This window comes from Protomyctophum bolini (assembly GCF_963924005.1).
Source record: "Protomyctophum bolini genome assembly, chromosome: 2".
Classification (NCBI taxonomy): Eukaryota; Metazoa; Chordata; class Actinopteri; order Myctophiformes; family Myctophidae; genus Protomyctophum; species Protomyctophum bolini.
The window spans coordinates 51,830,498-51,855,908 of record NC_137863.1 but is presented as its reverse complement, the minus strand read 5'-3'; the positions used below and the strand labels follow the sequence as shown (position 1 = coordinate 51,855,908).

General features: G+C 46.0%; 1 protein-coding gene across 1 annotated transcript in view; it reads right to left on the bottom strand.

The window, feature by feature from the left end:
- LOC308327381 (cadherin-22-like) overlaps positions 1–25,411 on the bottom strand; it is a gene marked incomplete at its 5' end in the record, with an annotated part of 121,070 nt that overhangs the window by 59,982 nt on the left and 35,677 nt on the right. The window contains 4 exons of the mRNA XM_080780768.1: positions 7,814–7,950; positions 10,990–11,246; positions 15,441–15,628; positions 20,422–20,589. Of these exons, the coding sequence (XP_080636894.1) occupies positions 7,814–7,950; positions 10,990–11,246; positions 15,441–15,628; positions 20,422–20,589 (750 nt within the window). The remainder of the gene's footprint in view (positions 1–7,813; positions 7,951–10,989; positions 11,247–15,440; positions 15,629–20,421; positions 20,590–25,411) is intronic.

Below are 25,411 nucleotides of genomic sequence, written 5' to 3'. Positions count from 1 at the left end.
AATGAACAGCCCTCGCCAAAGTCTGTAAATGCCGCCGTGACTTATTCGGTGTTTTGCATAATTAATTTTACATCTCATTCTGACTATTTTCCAGGTTTTTGTTCAATTGAGCCATGCCTCATGTCCCACTTTCCCTCCCTCCTCCCCTTTAGCATTCATTAAACTTTGATTAAAAAGAGAAAATTGTCTCCTTTTGCAAAGTCTCCGCATGCAATTCATGCGGAGGCAGAGCAGAGAGAAAGAAGGGACTACCTTTCTTCCACCTACTGTACCCGTCTGGATGTGAAAGAAAAAAATATATAATAAAAACATGTTGCAAGGTGATATCATACTTGCTATCGGTCCAGGAAAATGATATGTCACTATATGGCTCGTGATTGTGCAGTAAAGACAACCATGCAGTACTGTGGCTCGTGACAGAGCAGTAAAGGAGACAACCATGCAGTACTGTGGCTCGTGACAGAGCAGTAAAGACAACCATGCAGTACTGACTGTGGCTTGTGACAGAGCAGTACAGACAACAACCATGCAATACTGTGGCTCATGACAGAGCAGTAAAGACAACCATGCAGTACTGTGGCTCATGACAGAGCAGTAAAGACAACCATGCAGTACTGACTGTGGCTCGTGACAGAGCAGTACAGACAACAACCATGCAATACTGTGGCTCGTGACAGAGCAGTAAAGACAACCATGAGTACTGTGGCTCGGGACAGAGCAGTAAAGACAACCATGAGTACTGTGGCTTGTGACAGAGCAGTAAAGACAACCATGCAGTACTGTGGCTCCTGACTGTGCAGTAAAGACAACCATGCAGTACTGTGGCTCGTGACAGTGCAGTAAAGACAACCATGAGTACTGTGGCTCGTGACAGAGCAGTAAAGACAACCATGAGTACTGTGGCTCGTGACAGAGCAGTAAAGACAACCATGAGTACTGTGGCTCGTGACAGTGCAGTAAAGACAACCATGCAGTACTATGGCTCGTGACAGAGCAGTAAAGACAACCATGCAGTACTGTGGCTCGTGACAGAGCAGTAAAGGAGACCATGCAGTACTGTGGCTCGTGACAGAGCAGTAAAGACAACCATGCAGTACTGTGGCTCGTGACAGAGCAGTAAAGACAACCATGAGTACTGTGGCTCGTGACAGTGCAATAAAGACAACCATGAGTACTGTGGCTCGTGACAGAGCAGTAAAGACAACCATGCAGTACTGTGGCTCGTGACAGTGCAGTAAAGACAACCATGCAGTACTGACTGTGGCTCGTGACAGAGCAGTACAGACAACAACCATGCAGTACTGTGGCTCCTGACTGTGCAGTAAAGGAGACAACCATGCAGTACTGTGGCTCGTGACAGAGCAGTAAAGGAGACCATGCAGTACTGTGGCTCGTGACCATGTTGTCTCCGTGCAGGAAGCGTTTTGTTCCCTGGCAGGGAGAGGAACAAGCAGTGGTGGAAAACACTGCTAAAATGTATCCATTACGTAAATAAGTAAAGTCAAAGTCCAGAATTCAAAATGTACTTGAGTAAAAGTACAATCTCTGCTCATAGCACACACTGTGTGTGTGTGTGTGTGTGTGTGTGTGTGTGTGTGTGTGTGTGTGTGTGTGCGTGTGCGTGCACGTTCACGTGCATGCATGTCTGCACCCTTGTGTTTGTGTCTGACGGCCAATTAACATTAAAATGTGCCTACAGTCATGACAAGCGTAAAGAGGAATACAAAAGAACACAATTTGTCTTGAGAATTATGGCTCTAAATTTACGCCTCACAAAACTAATTTAAATTTCATTCGGGAATGTTTTGCTGAGGGGCTACTGTTGCATTTTATTGTTTGCATGAATCTATTGTATCTGTGGCTATACGAAAAGGCACCAAGAGACGTGTGGAATTCAAAGGAAGAAAGACTGCTCCATTTCATTGTGCACTCTCTCTCACCTGGTGTTGAGCAGGGGAACTATTACAATGCAGAATGCAATCTCTTTTGCATTACATACAATCCCCAAATCACTACATCCACTCCTTAGAGATTGCAAAAAGGTAGAGAATACAGCCATCCGTGCACGTACACACACACACACACACACACACACACCTTCAAGTCAAGCCGCAGCAGCTCTAGAGTCACTGCATTGTTCACTCTCTGTCTATCTCCTACTTATGACAAAACTATCCAGGAAGATCAAGTCAGATCACAGGATTGTTTCCACTCACAAGTCGTGAGAAACAATAATGTTTTCTTTGTCCTCTTCCAGAAAGACGGATGCCATATAACACCAGCAGAATATTGCATTACATATTGAATTTATGCTACAACGATGTATTAACCTATACTTTCTTCCCTCTACAAAATCTCTTTGCCAAAGATTTGCCACACTACAAATCCCTATAGGGATGCTAGCTGGGTTCATGTGGTTATTCGACAATGATTACTGTAGGAAAGACTCAACGCCTCAACGTGCTCGCATGAAGAACCATCTAACCATTGCATTATAGAATACTTAGGTTTATTTTATTCGTGTTCCTGTTCCATTATATTTTCAAATCAGTGACCCTTATTTCCCAGTGGGTGTCTCCCCTGCAGGGGGCGCCCTAGGGTGACCGTCTACGTGGCCCATGTGTAGAACCGCCCCGGGGAAGCTGCCGGCTATTTTGGCAGCTCGAGTCAGAAAGTGTTTGGACGCTTGATTCGACAGGTGCAATGATTTGGCAGTCAGTGAGTCTGCGTGCTTTAACCAGCTTTACTTTTTGAGATTTTAAATGTAATATAATCCCCCTCAGAGCCATGTTTTTCCCATAAATTGTGTGTGGGCTTTTCCTTGATTTTCTCCAATCTACAATTTAAGCCAGGAGGCATGAGGAGCACATTCGCCTGCCAGATTTACATTTAATAAATGTTGTTTTTCATTTTGTTTGCTAATTAGCGGATCACTTAATTGGGCACTGACTAACTAGTTGTGCAATGTGCGTTTGGAATGCATTAACATTACTGAGTTCTAATGTGTTACATTTGTCAAGATGCAACACGGTCACATGCTGATCACTGAAGAGGAAAAGTTATTATTTCTAATTTCTCTGATTCAAGCCTTGAAGCTTGAATTTGCTTATTTTTCTAGGCTCCATTGTGGATCTCAGACCAGTCTGTGACACCAATCATAATAATAATAATAATAATAGCTCAGATTTATATAGCGCTTTTCTGAATACCCAAAGCGCTTTACAGGGAACACTAAGAACAGACTTTATTAAGAGAAAAAAGACAAAATAAAACATAACAGATACAGGGTTAAAAAGATAAAAGGATAAACGAGACGTCAACTGGGGAAAGCTATTTTGAAGAGGTGGGTTTTGAGTGAGGTTTTGAAAGAGGGGAGAGAGGGGGCAGCTCTGAGGTGGTTGGGGAGTTCATTCCAGAGTTTGGGGGCCGAAACGTAAAAGGCCCTGTCACCCCAAGTGCGGTACTTGGCCTTGCGGACCTTCAGGAGGTTGGCTTCACTGGACCTGAGGGAACGGGGGGGGGCATATGGTTCAAGAAGATCGGAAAGATAGGGGGGAGCCAGGTTATTGAGAGCTTTGTAGGTGGTGAGCAGGATTTTGTAGTGAATTCTTTGTTTGATGGGAAGCCAGTGTAGGTCGTGGAGGACGGGTGTGATGTGGTCTCTGGAGCGTGTACTGGTGAGCAGGCGGGCAGCGGAGTTTTGCACGTGTTGGAGTTTATTGAGGACTTTGGAGGTGGTGCCATAGAGAATACTGTTGCAGTAGTCAATCCGGGATGTGATGAATGCGTGTATGAGGGTTTCAGCGGCAGTGAGAGACAGAGAAGGCCGGAGGCGGGCGATATTCCTGAGGTGGAAGAAGGCGGTACGGGTGATCTGGTTTATGTGGGGGAGGAATGAGAGGGTGGAGTCAAATGTGACACCAAGGTTACGGATGTGGGGGGAGGTTGTAACAGTGGAGCCATCGATGTTGAGGGTGAAGTTCTGGGTGGAGCTGGTGAGAGAGTTGGGGCCGATGAGGAGGATTTCAGATTTGTTGCAGTTTAGTTTTAAAAAGTTATTTTGCATCCATAGTTTGATATCAGTGAGGCAGGTGGTGAGGGTGGAGTGGGTGGCAGCGGTGATGGTCTTGGTGGAGAGGTAGAGTTGTGTGTCGTCGGCATAGCAGTGGAACTGGAGGTTATGGTGACGGAGGATTTGCCCAAGAGGTAGGATGTAAATGATGAAGAGGAGAGGACCAAGTACAGAGCCCTGGGGGACGCCGTGGGTGACTGGGGCAGTGGAGGAGTGACAGTTGTTGATGGAGATGAACTGGTGGCGGTCAGAGAGATATGATTTCAGCCAGGAGAGGGCAGTGTGAGTTATTCCAAGGGAGGACTGAAGGCGTGAGATGAGGGTGGAGTGATTGATGGTGTCAAAAGCGGCAGAGAGGTCCAGGAGGATGAGGATGGAGAGGGAACCAGAGTCGGCGGAGAGTAGGATGTCATTGGTAACTTTGAGGAGGGCTGTTTCTGTACTGTGCATTGAGCGGAAACCGGATTGAAATATTTCATAGAGGTTATTTGAGTCCAGGTGTGATTTTAGTTGGGAGGCGACTGCTCTTTCTAGTATTTTGGAGATGAAGGGGAGGTTGGAGATGGGGCGGTAATTGTTGGGGGTGTCAGGGTCTAGTCCGGGTTTTTTGAGAATGGGGGTGACAGCAGCCAGTTTGAGGGCAGGTGGGATGAAACCAGAGGACAGGGAGGTGTTGATGATTTTGGTGATGGTTGGGGAGAGAGCTGGGAGGCAGGCCATGACTAGGGAGGAGGGCATGGGATCCAGGATGCAGGTGGATGCCTTCATGCCGGAGGTTATGGTGGATAGGTCCGATGTAGTGATCACGGTGAAGGTAGTGAGTGGTTGACCAGAGAACAGAGGGGGGGTTGGTTCAGGATCCGGGGGAGTGGTGGAGGAGGTGATGGCCAGTTCAGAGTGAATGTTGACTATTTTCGTTTGGAAAAATGTGAGAAATGATTCACATTTATTGGTAGTGAAGGAGGAGGTGGTGGTGTCCATGGGTTTGAGCAGGTTGCTGACGGTGGAGAAGAGGGTTTTGGTGTTTTTGCTGCCAGATTGAATAATGGAGGAGTAGTGGGAGGTGCGCGCACTGTTGAGGGCTTCCTTGTATTGCTGCTGGTGTGAGTTGTCCCCCTCTCAGAACAACGAACGGCCCAGGAAATGAAAACGCAATGCATTTCCCCATAGGCAGTTTTTAATTTATTTATTTAAAGACCTTTTAAGCGTCGTACGAAGCCAACTCTTGTCGTGACAAATCATGACAACACACACAATATTTCGGGCCAAACAAAGAATTAGAAAGTAGAAAAAAGCGGCAGGTTACAACACTTTCTTTGTTGTTTTTCTTCTTTGTAATTATTTGTTTGGTCCAAAATATTGTGTGTGTTGTCATGATTTGTCACGACAAGAGTTGGCTTCGTACGGCGCTTAAAAGGTCTTTAAATAAAAACTGCCTATGGGGAAATGCATTGCGTTTTCATTTCCTGGGCCGTTCGTTGTTCTGAAAGGGGGAGGGACTGCGCCGCTCTATAGAAAGTGAGAATCACTGTTCGAGACTAAGAGAGTGTAGGAGGGAGGGGAACGTACAGAAGCTGCATTTACTGTGTCTAACGCTAACCGACAATCACACAGCACACTGAGATGAATGTCTGAAGAGAAGTGCAGAAAAGTGCAGAAGATTAACTGCTGTATAATGATGGAGTCACTATAGGGGAGGACTCGAACACACTGTTCTCACTGAGGGATATCAGGACCCCAGGGGGTCCTTGAGGGGGTTCCAGCCTGGGAGTCCCCAGCTAAATGACTGAGAGTTACGAACCCAGTTAGTGGACTACAAGTAGTGTGTGAATTGAGTGCGTTCACTCAATTTGCTCGTGCGTGTATGTACGTTTTAATACAGGTCGGGATTCGGGATGACATGAGAGAGAGAGAGAGAGAGAGAGAGAGAGAGAGAGAGATAGAGAGATAAATAAAATCATGGGCGGCAAGAGCAACTGTAGTGTGACTGTCACCAAACTGTGGATAATATTGGGCAGAGTGAGGAGGGACTGTGTCTTGAATGCTGCCACTGCAGCCCACACGAGTGGCGCTGACGTACAGTGGGCTTGTATATGATATGAAAACAATCAGCCAGGATGAATGGATTAGTACGTAGGTTGGAGGTGTTTTAATGTTTAATTACCATATGTAAAGGTTTCCGCACCAGGTACGGTCGCCCCTTTTCCATCTCGCCCCACTATTATACTGATTATATAAAAGGTATTATCATATTAATTTATCATTGTTAAGTTCACTCTGCATATCCACGGGCATAATAGCATGATGAGGCCATTACAAAAAAAATATTTCACGTTTGCTTTTGCGGCCATAGATAGATTTAGAAGGCCCCCTATTAGGCTCAGAGCCTTAGATGTCTCTGCATTAGCTGTAAAAATCCATAGATTAGCTGCTCCGTTGTATAAGCCGCAGGGTTCAAATCATGGGAAAAAAGTCGCGGCTTATAGTCCGGAAACTTCGGTATATATAAAAAGCAGTGGCTGGAATATTCAGTGGTTGCTGGTGCTGCCTTTTGCTTTCCATGTCGGAAATTTCACATTGGTATAGTTATTTAGTATGGTAGGCTAAAGTCGAGGAGGCTGCAACTCTAGCCTACTGACTGGTTAAATTGGAATTTGGCTGGCATATTTTGTTCTGCTGGTTTTATTTGTCATGTCTGTGACAGTCTGTCTGAAACAGGCTATATGCTATATGCTTAATTATTTTTCTACAGAGAATGGTGAACTGGTTACTTGGTGAAGGACGTCTGGCTGGCAATTGTCAACGAGCGAGATGCGCGCTGTTCAGAGAGAGAGAGAGAGAGAGAGAGTGTTTGGTGGAATGGCATTTTCTTGCGCAGCTCAAATCTCATATAGTTCTTTGAAAGAGAGAGAGTCTGGCACACACAGACAGATAGGCCGGGCGGCCTTGTACACGCAAACACGGCACGCACACATTCTTCGAAATAGCGGTTCGGAATAGCGGTGTGTTTAACCGTCGGAGTGGCGGGGTCTTTCCAAAAGGGGAGAAACCCCGCCATTCTGATCAATGGAAGTCAATGGTCGGAATGGCGATGTGTCGGAATGCCGCTCTTGTAAGGATAATCAAAATCTGCAAAGTAACTAGTATCTAATGTTTTCGAATAATTGCATTTGCCTCTTAGATGCAATGGAGTAGAAGTAAAAGTATTGGAAATACTCAAGTAAAGTACAAATACCTCAACATTGTACTTAAGTAGGCCTACAGTACTTGAATAAATGTACTTACAGTATGTAGTTACTTTCCACCACTGTCCACAAGTCCACAAGTCCATGGGTCTACTCTACTTGTACATTCTCACAGTGTAAATCGAGGTTCCAGAGATTAAACCGGAAATCTTTTGCCTACATGTGTATCAAACTAAAAAAGAAAAAGGAAGCCTTTGAGGGTGGCTCTAACAGGTCGGCCTGACCAGTACAGTATGATTGACAGGGGACGTATCCTACTGACTGCCTCTGTTCACTAAGCTCTACAGGTGATGCACCTGCTTCCACTGCAGTCACTGTGATGTTGTGCCAGCATGCAGTCTCTCACCTGCTTCCACTGCAGTCACTGTGATGTTGTGCCAGCCTGCAGTCTCTCACCTGCTTCCACTGCAGTCACTGTGATGTTGTGCCAGCCTGCAGTCTCTCACCTGCTTCCACTGCAGTCACTGTGATGTTGTGCCAGCATGCAGTCTCTCACCTGCTTCCACTGCAGTCACTGTGATGTTGTGCCAGCCTGCAGTCTCTCGATCCAAGACCTTGTCCAGAGTGATGGCACCCGATACGGGATCAATGTGGAAGATCTTCTCCTGGTCCGTGCTGTGATCAATGGAAAACCTGCAACCAGAGACAGAGACAGAGAGACACACAGACAGAGACAGTAAAGCATGAGGAGCACAATACTTTATCAAGTGAAATTCCAATTCTGCGACATTGAATGAATACAGTCCTTTGTATTTTCTTCTCACTTATAATTATTTTTGGGCTCTCGTTCCGTTCGCTGTGACAAACGAGCAACTTGTAAAATAATTTAATGATGAGAGAGAGAGAGAGAGAGAGAGAGAGATAGAGAGAGAGAGAGAGAGAGAGAGAGGGAAAGAGAGAAGGGGGGGGGGGGGGGGGAAGAAAGAAAAAAAACATACCCACCAAAGAAATGGATAAAAATAATCATCTGTTACAGTGCGTTTATTGGAAAGCTGTCACAGTGTGTGCGACCCTGCTAGTTACTCACTTGCCCACCCCGGAGCAAGAAAGCAGACATTAAAATTTCATAGTGCGCTCCAGCAAAATCAAAATACATCATCGTGAAGTCTACAGAAAACCCAATGACGGTTTTCTTTTTATTTCCACTTTCCTTTCAACTACAGTATGTCATTCCGGCTGGATCGCTCATGCCCACAGAAACCCTAAACCTAAACCGAGGGCAACGGCAGCTTTTTAAATCTCTTTAAATCTTTTTTAATCAGTTATATGTGTTATTATATAGCCCAATTTTATACTTACTGTAGGCTGTTTGAAAATAGCTAATCTACAAGCTTGCTTCCTTATGGCTCGTACACACTGCCCGATATTTGCTCCGATCATGCTGTCGGGGAGCATTTTTGGCGCTCGCCGACAAAACCCCCGATCTGACGTAAAATCGGGGCTTTGATCGGCGAGGTTTTGCTCGCCGTGTGTGAGAGGAGCTGCGAGAAGATCCAGCGCCGATAAAAGCGCTCGCCGACGCCTCCCCGGCCATTTCTGAACATCTAGCACGTTTGATATTTGACTCTGTCGCTGACTGGATATCATACAATATGAACTGGGTTGCGACTGCGCCCCGATAAGGCCTGTATTAGAGCACACTGCTCACAGCACTGCTGTCTATCTGTCTGTCTGTCGACTGTATAGATGATCAGATATATAATGAATTGCATTTTTATAGCGCTTTTCCAAGTGCTCAAAGCGCTTTACAATGGTTCATTCATTCATACATTGGGAGGTGAAGGGGCGAACAGTCGACGCCAGCGTCCTCACTTCCCACCCCCAATCCAACCCTTGATGCTGAGTGTCAAGCAGGGAGGCACTGGGTCCCATTATTTAGAGTCTTTGGTATGACCCGGCCGGGGATTGAACCCCGACCTCCCAGTCTCAGGGCGGACACTCTAACCACAAGGCCACTGAGCTGATATAACCTTCATTCCGTTGGTAAATCCCTGTGTCGTACATATTGGTAGCCTATATTAGCCCAATATTGCCGATACGCATTCCACTTGAATAATGTTGATAAAACCGGAAAAATCGGAATCAACAGTGCAGAGCAAACTTTGGACCTCGTGCGCTGTGTGTGTTTGTGTCTGTGTGTGTGTGTGTGTGTGTGTGTGTGTGTGTGTGTGTGTGTGTGTGTGTGTGTGTGTGTGTGTGTGTGTGCGTGTGTGTGTGCATGCGTGCGTGCGGGGGGGGGGAGAGAGAGAGTTATTTAATGAAACTCAAGATTATAACGTCCTGTCTCGCTATAGCGCTATCACAAACATGTCGCCCTGTGTAGCGGCTATTCCTGTGTGTGTGGCGTGTGTGTGGCACGCAGAGAGAGAGAGAGAGAGAGAGATGTGCCCTGTGTGGGTCTCGCGCTTGTATCACGGCATCCTGCATGTGCATGTCAAAATGAATTGGAATAAAAAAAACAAATGATGTAGCCGCTGCCTATATGTATCGGGTCTGGATCGCATCTTGGTGAACTCTTGCAGTGTGTGATCCCTGGTCGGCGATCAATCGTTTAGTGTGAAAGCCACAAAGATATAATGACAGCCGATTTAAAAAACAATGACTCCTGCAGTGTGAAATGCGATCTGATGACTCGCCGACAACTTTAAAAAACTCCTACAGCGTGTAGGGGCCATTATCCAATTCCGTTTATCCAACCAGAAACCAAGGTATTTGTAGCGCTCCACCCACTCGATGGGAGTTCCCTTCAGAGTGGTGATATTAACAGGGGCTGGAATAGCACCTGGACGTGAACAACATAGACTTGGTTTTGTTGCTGTTTAAAAACATATAAGTTTAACTTTTTTTTAAGGGATGGAGATGAAGTCAAAAGACAAATGTGTTAGCCACAGCAAGCGTCGGCAGTGGCACAAAGGTGTACAGTGTACATAACCGTGTGATCTGCATACGATCTAGGCATAAGATCCATTTTCGTCACCGCTAAACTTCTTTGCCTTTCTTTTAAAAAACATTTTGAATAGTTAAAATGGCTAGTCTACAAGCTCACAACGTGTCAATGTAGATTGGCTAGTTGAACTATTCAAAAATGTTTTTCAAAATAGTAAAAAAAAAAAAGTTTAGGGAAGGGGTTTAGCGGTGACGGAAATGGAGCCCTAGACGTTTGCCCTGGACCCAAACTAGTGAAAATAGCAGATCTACAACTTAGGTTGAAGAAGCGTTCTGTGGCTGTGACAACTGTTCTCTCTCACTGTACAGTACCTGATGGGTGCGTTCTGTACGGTACCTGACAGGTGTGTTCACCACATCGACTGGGTCCTTGGCGGATATACAGGTGCCCATAGCACTTGCCCTAACCTCGACGACCTACAGGTGTATGCATATACTGTAGGCTCAATTTTTGTAACTTAAATACGGTAGTATTTTATCTAGACATAGCACTCTATAGTGTATAGTACGCATAGTTTCATTATATAGATATTCCATTGTTAGGTTCTTAGCTTACGTATGATTCATGATGGATATTTTTGGACATGGACATTTGATGTATTACCAGGTTGTTCTTGCTTACTGTAAATCGCTCTGGATTAAGAGTGTCTGCTAAATGCCTAAATTGTAAATGTTAATAGTAAATTGGGTGCGTTCACCACAACAGGGTCCTTGGTGGTACAGTACCTGACAGGTGCGTTCACCACATCGGGGTCCTTGGCGGTGACCGTCCCGACCAGCGCTCCCACCTTGGCGTCCTCCTGCACCTCCATGACGGCGCCCTCTGCCGGACTGAAGGCGGGCGGCTCGTCCTCGTCCGACACGCTCACCCGCACGATGGTCTGGTCCCGGAAGGAGCCCAGGTCCACGAAGCGAGGGTCCGCGTGCTTGTTCACCGCCTCCACCACCACGTTGTGCGTGCGCTTGCTCTCAAAGTCCAGGGCCTGGAGATGAATGAAACAAGGTGGAGAAATCAAGGAGGGGGTCTTGTGGAGGTCGCATGACGTGGACTCCCAAACAATTGGCAAAACACTTGACTCACTCACTGCGAAGGACGAGTTTGGATGATTTTTTCCTCAAAGGTGCTCCCTACCAAGGGTTCTGTGGGTCTTGAAAGATACAAAATACACTACAAATCGCTGGTGCTGTTAGCAGACTGTTCTAGAGAAACTGTAATGTTTACCCACAACCTATAAAAATGGTTCCATGATCCAAACATGCAGGTCTCGACCCAGTGTAGAAAACTACAGCAAATTGTTTTGAAGATGTCCTTTGGAAGATGGCCTGCAATCCTTCTAATTAACGGTAAACTGTGAAAGAAAAAAATCTGATAGTGTTCTGAAAATAATATACCGGTAGGCTAACTAGATGTCAACACATTTCCAGAGGTCTGAATGGAACATTAACCTTGCCAGAGGCTTGCAAGTGCAGCCTAAATTCATTGACAGATGAAAGCATGAGCTATTCTGAAAATCCCTTTGCAAATTGTACATCTCACTTCAGTGAGAAAATATTCCTTCTTACAGTACAAGGTCAATAAACATACTTAATTTGTGTGATTTAATTATTTCCCTTCTTGGGCTGAAGGTCAATCCATCTGCAGCCCATCACATGCAGCAGAGAGCTGTGTGTAACTTTGACAGGTTGAATACATCTGGGTAATATAAAAATGGCCATATCTCCAGCTGCACAAACTAGGAACTGCATGCCTTTATCAATGCTGGGTAAGTCCTTTGCACCCTGGGCAAGACCTACGCTGAAAAGACTATCAGCGGATGTTGCGGGATTTTAGCGGAATTATTGCCCAAGGAAATTACGTTGATGCTTTGCAAATCAGTTTACATTCTCCGCGAATTAAACAAGTGTTGTGATTGGTCGGGAAAATATCGTATCCAGGGGAAATACATCTGACGGATATTCCGGAGGATACGTCCGCCGATAGCTTCTCTACCTTACGTTGTGGGTAACATGCCATTGGTCCGACCTCCCGTTTGTCCGACCTCCCATTGGTCATTACTATCCCTATCTCTAACCCTAACCTAAACCTAACCGCAAGCACGGGAGCAAACCTAAACCTAACCGCAAGCACGGGAGCAGTGCATGTTCGGACATACGGGACTTCGGATCTATGGGCAGTTCCCACGTTGTGACCAGGCTTTTCTTTTCGCAGATAAGTAAGCCTGGGACAGAGGCTAAGTCCTTTGTGCTTTGCTAACAAAATGGAATGGATGTGCAAAAAGCGGATATTGCTTGCACTTGTTTCACAGACCTGGTTGATGTATGTCTGCTGACCGCTTCTACCTCAAACCCAGTTGACAGCAGGTGCTGTGAATGTTTTGTCGTATAATTTATATAAATGAACCAAGGTTATTATTAATGTTCAAAATGTCCGACTATACATTTGGTCACTGCTAAGGTGATAAGTATAGGTCAATGCCTAGTCTGCCTGTCTGCAAGTTTGAAGGGAAAGCACGCATAGTCAAGTAGCTTGGCCTGGCCAGGTGTGATAGGAAACTTAGCATACTATTGTCCCAATGAGAGGCCACTTGATTAACGTCACTCTGAATGCATCTGCTATTTCTATGTTAAATCTCTATCAGTCTAGAACTTTCCATTGTGTATCCTGGGTCACTGACACTGAGTGAAACTCTTAACTCTGAAACTTAAGGAGACTACTTTTAAACTAGTCTAAACTATTAAATTGTTATAATATAGTTATATATGCTATAACTATTAATAAGGAGTGCAATTTGTATTGATTGAAAATGTACTATGAGATTATAAGATTATAGCTTACTCGTTTGGGTTTAAAACTGTTTTAATCACCTTCTAAATAATCTGTTCAGATTCATGCTTAGTTCCGTTTTAAACATTGCTTAGATATTAACTATGGTCATAGTATGTTTAGTTTTGCATTTAAGTTGTTTAACTACAGAGGTCCGTGTAATAATTAGTCACTTCTGTACAGAGTTATAACTCAGTTAAAACCGGGAGAAGCTTGGTCAGCAGAGGTCCCGCCTCTCTCTCTGACCGGAAGGAGGCGGGACTCCCAAAGTAGATATGGACGGGGAGCGCAGGCTCAAACGGGACTCTTGTGGTGGGATCCGGTCTCGTCTTTTGGTCAGCTGAGATCCGTGTGTGTTTTACCCATCTGGAGTCCGAGGGGTTTTTCCCTTTGTTAAACTGTCGTTGCCGTGTGGACTGCTTTGCAAATAAAGACGTCTCTTCCAAAACCAGCTGAGCCGTTCTGAGTGTTTTCCCTGTACGCCGTTAAACGCTGTGAAAGCGGGTGAGATTTTACCACAGTTTCTAATCTTGCGAGGAACACACCGTGTGGCCGATAGCGTTTGAAAAAATAAAGGAAATGTAACAGCTGACTTCAAATCTATAAAAAGTAATGAGTAACGACAACCTTCGTGGAAATGAAGAATATTGATGACAAATTACAATATTTGTCTTTGACATGTAGTGGAGTATTCAAGTCATAAGTTTCCAAAAAATAACAGAAAAATGCGGGCAGGGTGGAACAGATGGAGTAAAGTGTCAGCGTTGATTTGTGACAGAAGGGTACCAGCAAGAGTGCAGGGAAGATGTATAAGACGGTAGTGAGACCAAGCATGCTGCACGGCTTGGAAATGGTGGCACTGACAGGATGCGTAGCTGGTGGTGGCAGAATTGAGCAATTAATAGAATAGAATAGAATAGAACTTTATTTGTCATTGTACAGGTACAACGAAATTTCAAACAAGCAATCCTTAAAAGTGCATAAACAACAAAGATCTACAACAACAAAAAACAAAAAAGACATGGCAAGAATAAAAACACAAGGTGAGCACGACACATCCTATACTAAAAATACATTATTGCACATCCCCATATTGCACATAGTCAATTTTTCCTGGCTACATTTAATGCAGCTATGGCTCTGGGGTACAGGCTGTTCTTCAGTCTATTTGTGCGGGTTCTCAATAGTCTGTAGCGCCTGCCAGAAGGCATTAAGTCAAAGTGCGTGTGACCAGGGTGGGAAGTGTCTTTGAGGATGGTCTGTGCCTTCCTGAGGCAGCGGGTGTTGTATAGGTCGTCGAGAGGGGGCAGCCGATGATTTTTTGGGCTGTATTGACGACCAAAAAACTTCTACAATAAGTTAAATTCGAGTTGTGCTTTGGCATGTCGTCACTGCCATGCGCCAAAAAATGGACCTACACATTGCGACGTGACGGAGTTGTGCAGCATATGCACATATTAAAGACAAATAATATATAAAATAAATAATTAAATACCATGGCTGTTTACGGTGCGATAATATGGTAATACATACCTTTATGCCTACTGACATTACGCCCTGCCCTGCCTTTGACATTGCGGTGACATCGTTGGTACCCTGGTTTTCAACCAGCCACAATTAGGCTTAGGCTATGTAATTTAGATAGCATAGACATAGCACTCTAGTCTAGTGTATAGTCTACTCATGGCCATTGTACAGATGTGTACAGACTGTACGGATGTTAGGTTCTTAGTTTGCTTATTGCTTGATGACTATTGTTTATATATTTTATGTATCATGTGTTGTTCTTGCTTACTGTAAATCGCTCTGGATTAAGAGCATCTGCTAAATGCCTAAATTGTAAATTGTAATCACTGCCAAAACACTACCACCCAAGTCTCTGCTTGTGTTCCAGAAGCGCTGGCTGAACGCATCTGTGAGTCCAGCCTCAGGCATTAGCCCTTTCCAGTGAGACACATTTCTCGCATGCCATTTTCACGCATATACAGTTGTCAAAAGTATCAATAATATTATGGCGGCAATTACATATCTGTGCTAATTGTGTAGAAGGCTTATGGAACCTTCCAGTTGGCATGCAGTGTATGTCTGCATATCAGATAGATAGACTACCACTGATAAAAAGAAGCAGAGCTGCTAGCTCAAGCGTCTGTCATGTTATCTAATGTAGTAGCTTGAAGGTTTATTCTAAGCATGTTAAGAAAGGTTGCTATGCTCCATTTAATTGCTATCAGCTCTAATGCTTTGCTTAGTGATGACAGCAGACTAAAAGGTCCACTTTTGGATGTAATGAAATGTACTTCCCTACAGCTTTAGGAATGGAGCACTGCTGACCAACAGCTAACAGAACCCTTACCTTTTTGACGGAGATCACCGCCTCCTGCGTATGTGGGTCTGTGGAGACCTTGAAGAGCTCCCCTCCCTCTTGGTCTTTGATCAGGTAGCTCATGTCCGTGTTCTCTCCCATGTCGGCGTCGGTGGCGATGACGCGGCCCACCGAGGTCCCCACGGGCGCACCCTCCGAGACCGCGAACTGGTACATCTCTGGTTGGTGACCCGGGTAAGTGTCACAGGAGGAAAGGACAATACATAAGTGATGGAAGGTGTTACGAGGAAGAAGAGGAAAGGTGGATGACCGGAAGAGGGTGAGGTTAGAGGTAGAGTGCATGTGGAGAAGATGAGACAGAACAGACAAAGAAATAAGCAGGCACAGAAAATAATAAATATCTCGAGTCAAAGAGATGAATTGAAGAAACAAGAGGGGAGAAAGGGTGAGAGAATGCAATAAATAAAGGAACGAGATCAACGGGATCAGGGTGAGTTAAGCGAGGTCTGTGGTCAAACCGTTCACAGCATCCACCATCCAGTTCAATTCAATTCATGTTGAACATACTGTATAACATTATGCCATTGCTGTTAGCTGTACTGACAGCTCCCATTGAGTTCCTGTCAGGGGTTATGCACTACTATATCTCTGGCAGGTTTGAGTGTTAATCGTGCATATGCTAAACTGTCAGTCTATGTCAGTATTAAGACTTTCAGTATGTCTGCCAGGGTTCATTCACAACACTGTGAACATAACTGGATTATATATTCAAGCACATTCTTTTGCACAGTTTGCGAGGTGTGCATGAATCTGCTTTCCAAACTGAATATGTGGCCATACAGCAGAGAGAATTACTGAAGCTAGTCGTATTCACACAAGCAGCTAAAAAAGTGACAGGCTACTATTCTAATGAAAGCGGCCAGCAACATAAAGACGACATTCGTAACTTCTGACACAGGTCTGCTACAAAAAAGATGAAATGGCTTCCACATTTTTAAACACTCCGTAACACAGTGACCTGTGATAGAGGTAATGCTAGGGGGCGGTCGCATTTTCCAATTCTTTATTCAATAATAAATTATAAAATGTGTTAACCGTAATATTATGGTCAATGCCTGTGTGAAAAGTGAGAGAGAGGTATGGACGGGCCGACATACAACCAATGGACCACGTTACCATCCTTAGAAAGGGAATAATAATACTGTTTTATTAATAAGCCAGAGGTTATTCAGTGTGGACTATACCAAGTGATGCTAATGTGTCTGCGATTGAGAAGAGCCTTGCTGTGTCACTGAAAGACAATAAACACAGCTGCCATACTGTACATTGAGTGCATCTTCTCTTTTGTGTGTGCATCATGTAATTAAACATATTCATTGGCATTATAGTGCAGAATGATATATTTAACTGAGTGTGTGCGTGCGTGCGCCCGCGCGTGCATGTGTGTTCTGTCTCTGTATGGTAGAGGCAGAAATACTTTTTTTATATAAAAATGTGGAGGTAGGCCTAAGGCTAATTATATATATTGAATGAAAATACAGTTGTGTAAGGTCTAATAGTAATTAGCCTTGAGAGTAATGTTTTAGACAGTGAACGAGAGGCGGAAATAAATACAATGTATGAGTCGTAGATGTACATGGAATACATTTTTATATGGAATAATAATAATAATAATAATTGATTATTAATTATTATAATACTGCAGCCTGCCTTTTCTGATAATTGTATAATATCTTGATTTGTTCTGTCATAGTACACTTTTCTTTTGCCCTGTACGTATTGCGCTTAATTCCTATCGGGATGCGCTGACGAGTGGGTCGACAGCGAATTTGGCATCTAAGATGATTCACTAAACTAAATCTGTATAATTACCACAAGAGCTGTGAGGCTAAAACAAAACATCAGTGTCACACTCTTGAATATTGATTCAGACCTCTCTAGAGTCCCATGTACCGGGCCAGACATCAGTTCCCATCACTTGATAGCTAGTTATGGGTTGCGTGTTGGACCAGCACATGCATTAATATACAATGATTTTCTCTGACAGTATTTGGGCCAGTCAGCACGGCTGACACCATTCCCTGATTGGTGTTAGTGTGGTGGTTAGGGTGGTGTTGCGGAGTGAGTCTCTACGGAGTGAGTGAGTTTCTTTCTATATTCTTTTTCATGCCTTGCTGGGTTGCTCTTTAAAGAGGTTTTCTCTTTTATTGATTAGTGTTTAATCCCCGCTGCGGTCAGCGGGTATTGTGGCTTTTGTGCGCCGCAGCAACGGCTGCTGCTGTTAGTGTCATGGTGCTTGCCAATTTGACGAGGAAACATGGCATTAAAGTCTCGCCAAATTTCCCGTGTTCAGTGAAAGACTGCAGTTTTGCAGTGGCCAAGGTGGTCGGAGCGGCTAGTGTAAGATTCGCCGCTAGAATGAACGGTGGAGTGGTGATTTTTGTGGATGGGGTGGAGAAGGCAAACACCGTAGTAACAAACGGTGTGGTCATAAAGGGCCGTGTCCGTGACGCCCCTCGCTACACCGGTGAAAAAGGTGATGTTGTCGAATATCCCCCCGTTTATAAGTGATGAACTTATTGTGAGGGAGTTGTCCTGTTTTGGCAAAGTTGTGTCACCAGTAAAAAAGTTGCCGTCAGGCTCCAAATCACCTGAGCTGAGGCACGTTGTGTCGCACAGGAGGATGCTTTTTATGGTTCTGAATGACAGGACCCAAGACTTGAAAGTCAATTTTAAGTTAAAGGTTGATGGGTTTGAATATACTCTTTTTGCCACTACTGAGAGCATGAAATGTTTCGGATGTGGGGGGAGGGGCACTTGGTTCGTTCTTGCCCAGAACGGCGGTCCACTGCTGCTGAGCCCCAGCGCAGGGACGAGTGGTGTGGGTAAACGGGGCGGTGGGGCAAACCGTGGGGGGTCCCTGCTGCTGGGAGGGAAGCGGGGGTGTCAGGAGAAGTGAGCAAAGAGGGGGCTGGAGGAAGCTGAAACGGGTGAGGGCGACAATGGACATGGGGCGAGGAGGTGGAGGTTAGTGAACCAGAGTTCACTTACTGGCATTTCAAGAGTGCTTACTGGCATTTCAACTCCACTCTACTTTTGGATGAGAACTTTAAGGAACCGAGAAACATAGTTTTGAGTCTTTAAGGCAGTGGTGGGACTATGGAAAAGTTCAAATTAAACAGCTTTGCCAGCAGTACACTCTCAATGTCACAAGGGATATTGAGTTAGTGGAACTGCATAGTTCGTGGGAGTCCAAAAAAAGCATGCTTGAAGACCTACTGGGCATGAAAGCGCAGGGGGCATTGGTGCGGTCTAGGTTCCAGGGCGTTAACCAGATGGATGCACCTTCCAGTTTCTTTTTTGGTTTAGAGAAAAATAATGGGCAGAGCAGGTTCCTGCACACGCTACGGTCACCGGGGGGGCAGGAGCTTACGGATGCTGGAGAGATCCGGCGAGCGACAGGGGAGTTTTACTCTGAGCCGTACAAGAGTAAACCTAGACCAAACCTACTGCAGGGGTAAACTGGCAAAAGAGTGAAGCTTTGGCAGTAGGGAGGTGGGGAGGTGGTCTCCCAAAGCTCCCGGGAGGCTTAGAGTGGAAACGGGGGGTTTTGGGCATCTACATTGGTGACGAGGCAACCATGAATAAAAATTGGGAGGGCGTAGTGGACAAGGAAAATTGAACAAATGGAAATGTTTGCTACCGAAAATGTCATTCAGGGGGAGAACACTAGTCATCAACAATCTGGTGGCCTATACCTTGTAGCATCGTCTAGCATGCATGGAGCCACCAAGTGGCTTAATGAGAAAATTCCAGGCTTTAATGGTTGATTTTTCTGGGGACAGAATGCATGGGATACCTCAAGCAGTTCTGTTCTTGCCAAAGGAAGAGGGGAGGCAGGGACTGATTCACATTGGAAGTAGAATTGCAGCTTTCCGGGTGCAGTTCATACAAAAATATCTCACAACTGGATACGAGTACCTCATCTGGAAGGACGTGGCAAGCACTATATTGAGGAGGGTGGATGGACTGGGGATGGATGCTGCAATGTTTTTACTGAATGTAAATTTTTTCAATGTGACTGAACTGTCGCCTTTTTACAGGGCTGTTTTTAAGGCTTGGACTATTTTTAAGTGGACAGTAGAGGAGCCAGTTTCATCACTGCACTGGTTTCTAGAGGAACCTCTTGTTGGGGGTGCTAGTTTGGACATCCAAGACAGTACAACACCTAACCTCACTGACACTCTGTGCGCCGCTGGGATGGTGACGTTGAGGAAGTTGGTGGATGTCGCTGGGTCGAGGGCCGCTAAGGCATGCACACGCCATAGCTGGCCTGTTGGGGCTGAGGTCAGTGCGCTATGTGGAATACATCTTGGGGCGATGGGCTGAGAGACTGTCTGAGGACGACTTTGATCTTTTGAGGATCTACAGTGAGGGGGAGGAAACCCCGGATGGAGAGGACCCTTTTCCTGAGTTGGAGATTTGGCCTGATCTGAAGGGCTGTTCAGGACCTTTGCTAGAGGAAAAAGAGGCTCAAAGTGTTGATTTGTACACAGTAAATGGAAAGGGGTTGTACATGTGCTGTGTTAAAGCTCTAAACAGGGAGAAATTAAATGGGAAAGACGACACAATGTGGATAAGGTATTTTGATCAATCCGATGAAAGTAAACCAGGGTGGAGGGCCTTGTACAAACTTCCCTCAAACCTACAATGGAGGATTCTCCATGGGGCGGTGGCTGTTAATTAAATTGTGTCAAAAATGAACTCAGCCATTTCAAATTAGTGTCCTTTTTGTGTTGTCGCTAATTTTGCATGACTTGAATTATATGATGAAGTAAGTCATCAAGTCACCAAAATGTAGCCTATATTAAGATATTGAGATACAAGGTTTCTGCCCGACAGTGACAATGCAATCATTCTGCCCCACAAGATGAACACTACTCTCTCTCTGTGTGTGTGTGTGTGTGTGTGTGTGTGTGTGTGTGTGTGTGTGCGTGCGCAAGAGGCTCACTCTGTGGAAAGCGTGGTGGGTTGTCGTTAACGTCGGTGATGACGATGGTCACCGTAGTGGAGCCGGAGAGACCGCCCAGTTGACCCGCCATGTCCGTGGCCTTGACCACCAGCTCGTAGCGGTCCTGGGTCTCACGGTCCAGGTCTGCCACAGCTGTCAGGATGATCCCTGATGATGGTGGCATGGAAAGGGACAGATGAGCAGTGGGAGACAGAGAGAGAGAGAGAGAGATAGAGAGAGAGAGAGAGAGAGGCCGAGAGAGACAAAGGAAAAGGTCACAACAGTTGTTAGAATTCATGTAACTTCATAATATTCCCGACGCCGCCCATTTTGAATATCAACGTCAGCTGAGCACTCTATTACAGACGCACTAGTGCAGTGCATTCCAATTCACCGCTCCCTGAGCCCTCCTGATAAACGAGATTGTGTATTTTTCCCCGTCTCCTTCCCTTCCCTTCCCTTCCCTTCCCTTCCCTTCCCTTCCCTTCCTTTCCCTTCCCTTCCCTTCCCTTCCTTTTTTTTAATACACCGTGCTTATACCATTATAGGACTGGGCTGTATTAAAATGAATAATATATAGGCAACGGAATGAAGGCCTGCCTCTGCCAGAATGAAGCTTCATGACAACTGCTCTACGGTGAAAGCAAAGCCTGTGTCAGGATGCACCTCTACAGTGCAAGCAGTGGATCTGAGGAGAGAAAGGGTTCGAGCAACTGTCAGAGAGAGAGAGAGAGAGAGAGAGGTAGAGAGGTAGAGAGAGGGGGGGGGGGGGGGGGGGGGGGGTAGACAAAACAATCACAATGGCTTCCCTTAATCTGCCCAGGGAGCACATTCACTAGTTGCATTTCAACAGGCTCTGTGCTGAGTTGAAAACAGGCTCTCTACTGCGTTAAGCCACACCAGTCTTACACTTCAAAGAGAGAAAAGAGTTCTGCAGAGTTTGTGAAAAGATGACTGCAGTGTATTGGTCGCTGTGACTGACCCACTATGTGGACTAACTACAGTAGCAGCACTCAGGTCAGGTTGCCCTGTCCAATCGCAGGCAGCTGGTGATGTCATTGCTGACATGGTGACCAAGGCACAGGAGAAGAATGGGGGGAATTTCAGCTCCATATTTCTGAGGGGCGCCAGCCCCTCCTATATACAGCTTTAATGTTAGTTTTTAGTTCAATGTTTGTTTTAAAAACGCCATTAACAATAAAGATAATTCAATGTTTGTTTTGTCACCGTTTGTTTTACATCATCATTACATCACCTAATCATAGCAACATAAGTTAGAATTCCCTCCTTGATGTTGTAAAATGATAAGAGCGCCCCACACGCATAATACCGGTAAGCTCTGTATAATTGGTCGAGTGACAAACAGAAAAATGTATAAGCTCCCAAGACATCACAATGTATATATGCATTGTGAGCTTGTAGATTTTTTATCTAAAAAAAAGTAATGTCAACTTTAATTTCTGTAGGCCAGACAAGGCAGGTATAGCAGCACATTGCAGCAACAAGGCAATTCAAAGTACTTTACATATCAGGGCATTAAGACATAGAAGCTCTATTGTAAGCTCTAATCTTCTTTTGTGAATGAAATGTATTTTGTCCAAAAGTAGAGTATGTGAATACAATATAACCTATACAATTGGGCTGGTTGAATTTGGTCCCCCTGCTCTTCTATTGAGACATTTTGTCACGTCCTGTCCTAGGACGTACCACGCCTGGACCGCCGTCCTTATGTTTCCCCGCCCCCCTGTTAGACTGACACCTGTGTACTCAGCTGCGAACAATATGGCCATCAAGGCGTGTGGTATTTACAGTATGTGTTGCTCCTGTGTTATTCTGTGTTCAGTCTTAATTGTTCCATGGCACGTCGGGAACTGCCCATAGATCCGAAGTCCCGTTAGTCCGAACATGCACTGCTCCCGTGCTTGCGGTTAGGTTTAGGTTTGCTCCCGTGCTTGCGGTTAGGTTTAGGTTAGGGTTAGATATAGGGATAGTAATGACCAATGGGAGGTCGGACAAACGGGAGGTCGGACCAATGGCATGTTACCGGCACGTCGCGTATGTTTGTTCCTGTGTTTGTTAGCCCTGTGAGCCATTCCTGTCGAATCCTGTGATTCCCGTTTTGTTTAAGTAATAAAGCCCAGTTTCCAGTGCTCCTGTGTGATCGTCCTGCAGTCTCCCCACACCGTGACAGTAAGACTGAACCAAAAAAGAAGTTCTATGGAGCCTGCAGGGAACGCGCCGGGAGTGGAGGGTCGCGAGAACCACCGGGAGGGTGGGTTGGGGCGAATTTTTTAGGAGGGAATGGCAAGGTCTGAGGCCAGAGTCGCCAGCGCCCTTCTATTGATCTTGAACATGCTGCGGAGAATCCCTGTGGAGCGCCGGGTGCTCACCAGGGAGGTGGGTACACAGACGCTGGCGGCAGTACTCAGTACCGAGTCCCAGACCGAGCCAGAGGAGGTCGAGAGATTCGCCTTCGGGTCTCCGGGGTCTAGCAAGTCGGAGACGCTATAGGTTCCGTAGAGAGAAAGGAGGTGGACAGCAGCCAGCGGTTTCCGGAGGAACCCCAGCCTGGCGAGAGAAGTCAGCTCGCCTCGGCAGAGAAAAAGAACCAGCGACTCAGGGAAGGTCTTTGCTTCTACTGCGGTCTTGCTGGCCAATGTGATCACCCGCTGTCCGGTTAGACCGGCGAGACGTATTTAGTTTATGCGATGTTATTTTCCTGCCCTTTTTTTTTTTCCCTCGTTAGATTGCCCCGAGGGGGTTGTTTTGTTTGTACTTTTGGGGTTAGTGGGCCCCGTTTGGATCCTGTGGGGTGGGTTCTGGGACCTCTGTGGTCGTCGTGTTATTTCTTGTTAGTATTCCTTCTGTAGCCCAGAGGGGTCTGTTTTCATTTTTGATCATGCTGTTTTGGCCCTGAGGGGTGCACTTTTCGTTTGGTTGAGACAACTTGTATTACTGGAACGGCTCTTTTCATTAGTTCTTTTCATTAGTCCCCCCCCCCCTCCCGGGTCGGCGATGATGAGAGGCTGACGGGCTGCTGGGTTCCTCGTTTGGGTAGTAGCGGTCCTCGCCTCGTCCTCCGTGTCCTGACTGTGGGGGGGGGAGTCCGCGCTCAGCAGTCTGCGTCCAGCCATCAATGACTCACCGCCGCCCGATTCCCCCCCCCCCCCCCTTCCCCCCGGTCCCCCTCGTCCTCCCTTCTCCCTGGCCCCGATGCTGGACACGGCCTTTCCCCTCTGCTCTCCCCTTCCTCTGTCCGGTGGGCTCCCGATTCCGGTCGGTGGCAGGACGACTCCCACCAGGAAAAGTTCCCTGCCCTTTATCCCACCCCCCCCCCACGAGGGTTCCGGACTCCGGGCTGGTTCTGCCCCACCTGTTTGCTTTCGGTCCCTGGGGAGCGGGCCTTTGGGGAGGGGGTGCTGTCACGTCCTGTCCTAGGACGTACCACGCCATCGCCGTCCTTATGTTTGCCCTTCCCCCCCCCCCTGTGTGTTCCCCCCCCCCCCCCCCCCCCCCTGTTAGACTGACACCTGTGTACTCAGCTGCGGACAATATGGCCATCAAGGCGTGTGGTATTTATGTGTTGCTCCTGTGTTATTCTGTGTTCAGTCTTAATTGTTCCATGGTACGTCGCGTGTGTTTGTTCCTGTGTTTGTTAGCCCTGTTTGTTAGGCATTCCTGTCGAATCCTGTGATTCCCGTTTTGTTTAAGTAATATAAAGCCCAGTTTCCAGTGCTCCTGTGTGATCGTCCTGCATTCCTCCCACACCGTGACACATTTAGATGTCTACAGTCTAGGTTGAACACAATCCTGTTTCTGGTTTGACACAAATTTTGACCCGAAGGTTAAAATTATATTCCTCCCCAGAGCAAAGCAGTGCTAAAATGTCAGCACTTTTGCAGGAGTGCCTGCGTCATTCTGGTGAGAGACACTGGCGAGACACTGGCGAGAACATGATTTTTTTAGTTGTCAAAACACTTGTTCTCTCCTCCGCGCCCATACCCTAGGTGGGGTTGGCGAAAGGCCTTTCTGTTTCACAAAAAACATGCAGTAATCCTGGTCTCTACTGCACCCCCCTGGTCAGCTGGGGCACCTGATGGAGGGGAAAGGAACTGGTTGTAATAACATGTTCCTACCATGGAAACTCCCCTTGTCAGGTAATGAAAAGCGGCCTGCTCACCCCTCGTGCATTGAAGGAAGCATGAGCTCAGTTCGGGGCTCTCTTGGCAAAGGGAGAGTCGTGCCCAGGATTGCAGTTTAGGTAATTGGAACCGGGTGAAAATGGGTTACAAAATCCTGGGCTGGGAAAAAAAAGTGGAATGGTTAAAGTTAAAGACCATTCAAAGAGTATGTGAAAAAGACAAGAAAAGAAACGTCAACTTTAGCCTGAGAAATACTGAACTACGGACGACAGGGTTTTACATGGCATGATAATATCACTGCATTAATAATACACAGTCATACACACTGCCACCCTGCCACCTGCCAGCGGTGGAACAACAGAAGCTAGCCATTTCACTGCGTGGTAATACTATTTCTATTTATTCTGCCCCTCTCCTGGGATTTTACATGTCAAAATCCATTGTTGCATTTCCTGGGGTTTGTGCTCCTCTCCCTCCCAGAGGTTTACATTGTGTTGAATACACAACTCAGTGATTCTAGTCACATTTGCCTCCCAAATAGCTCCGGGCCATGTTTGTATGCGAGTAGCCAAAAGTACATGCAGCAGCGGAGCTAAGGAGGGAGGCAAATGACATGGTCCTCTTTCATCCACAGGAAGCCAGAGGGGATGCATTTATGATGCATTTCCCCCCCTCTCTCTCAACCCTAACTCCCTGCATTGAATAAGATTGTATTCAACACATTTGAATGTAAAATCCCGTTACAGGATTTATATTCATTATATGTCTCCCATGCTGACTGAAAATGAACACGTACACGGCACACGTCGGCACAGGAGGAAGCCAGCGTCAAAAACGCCAAAATCCTA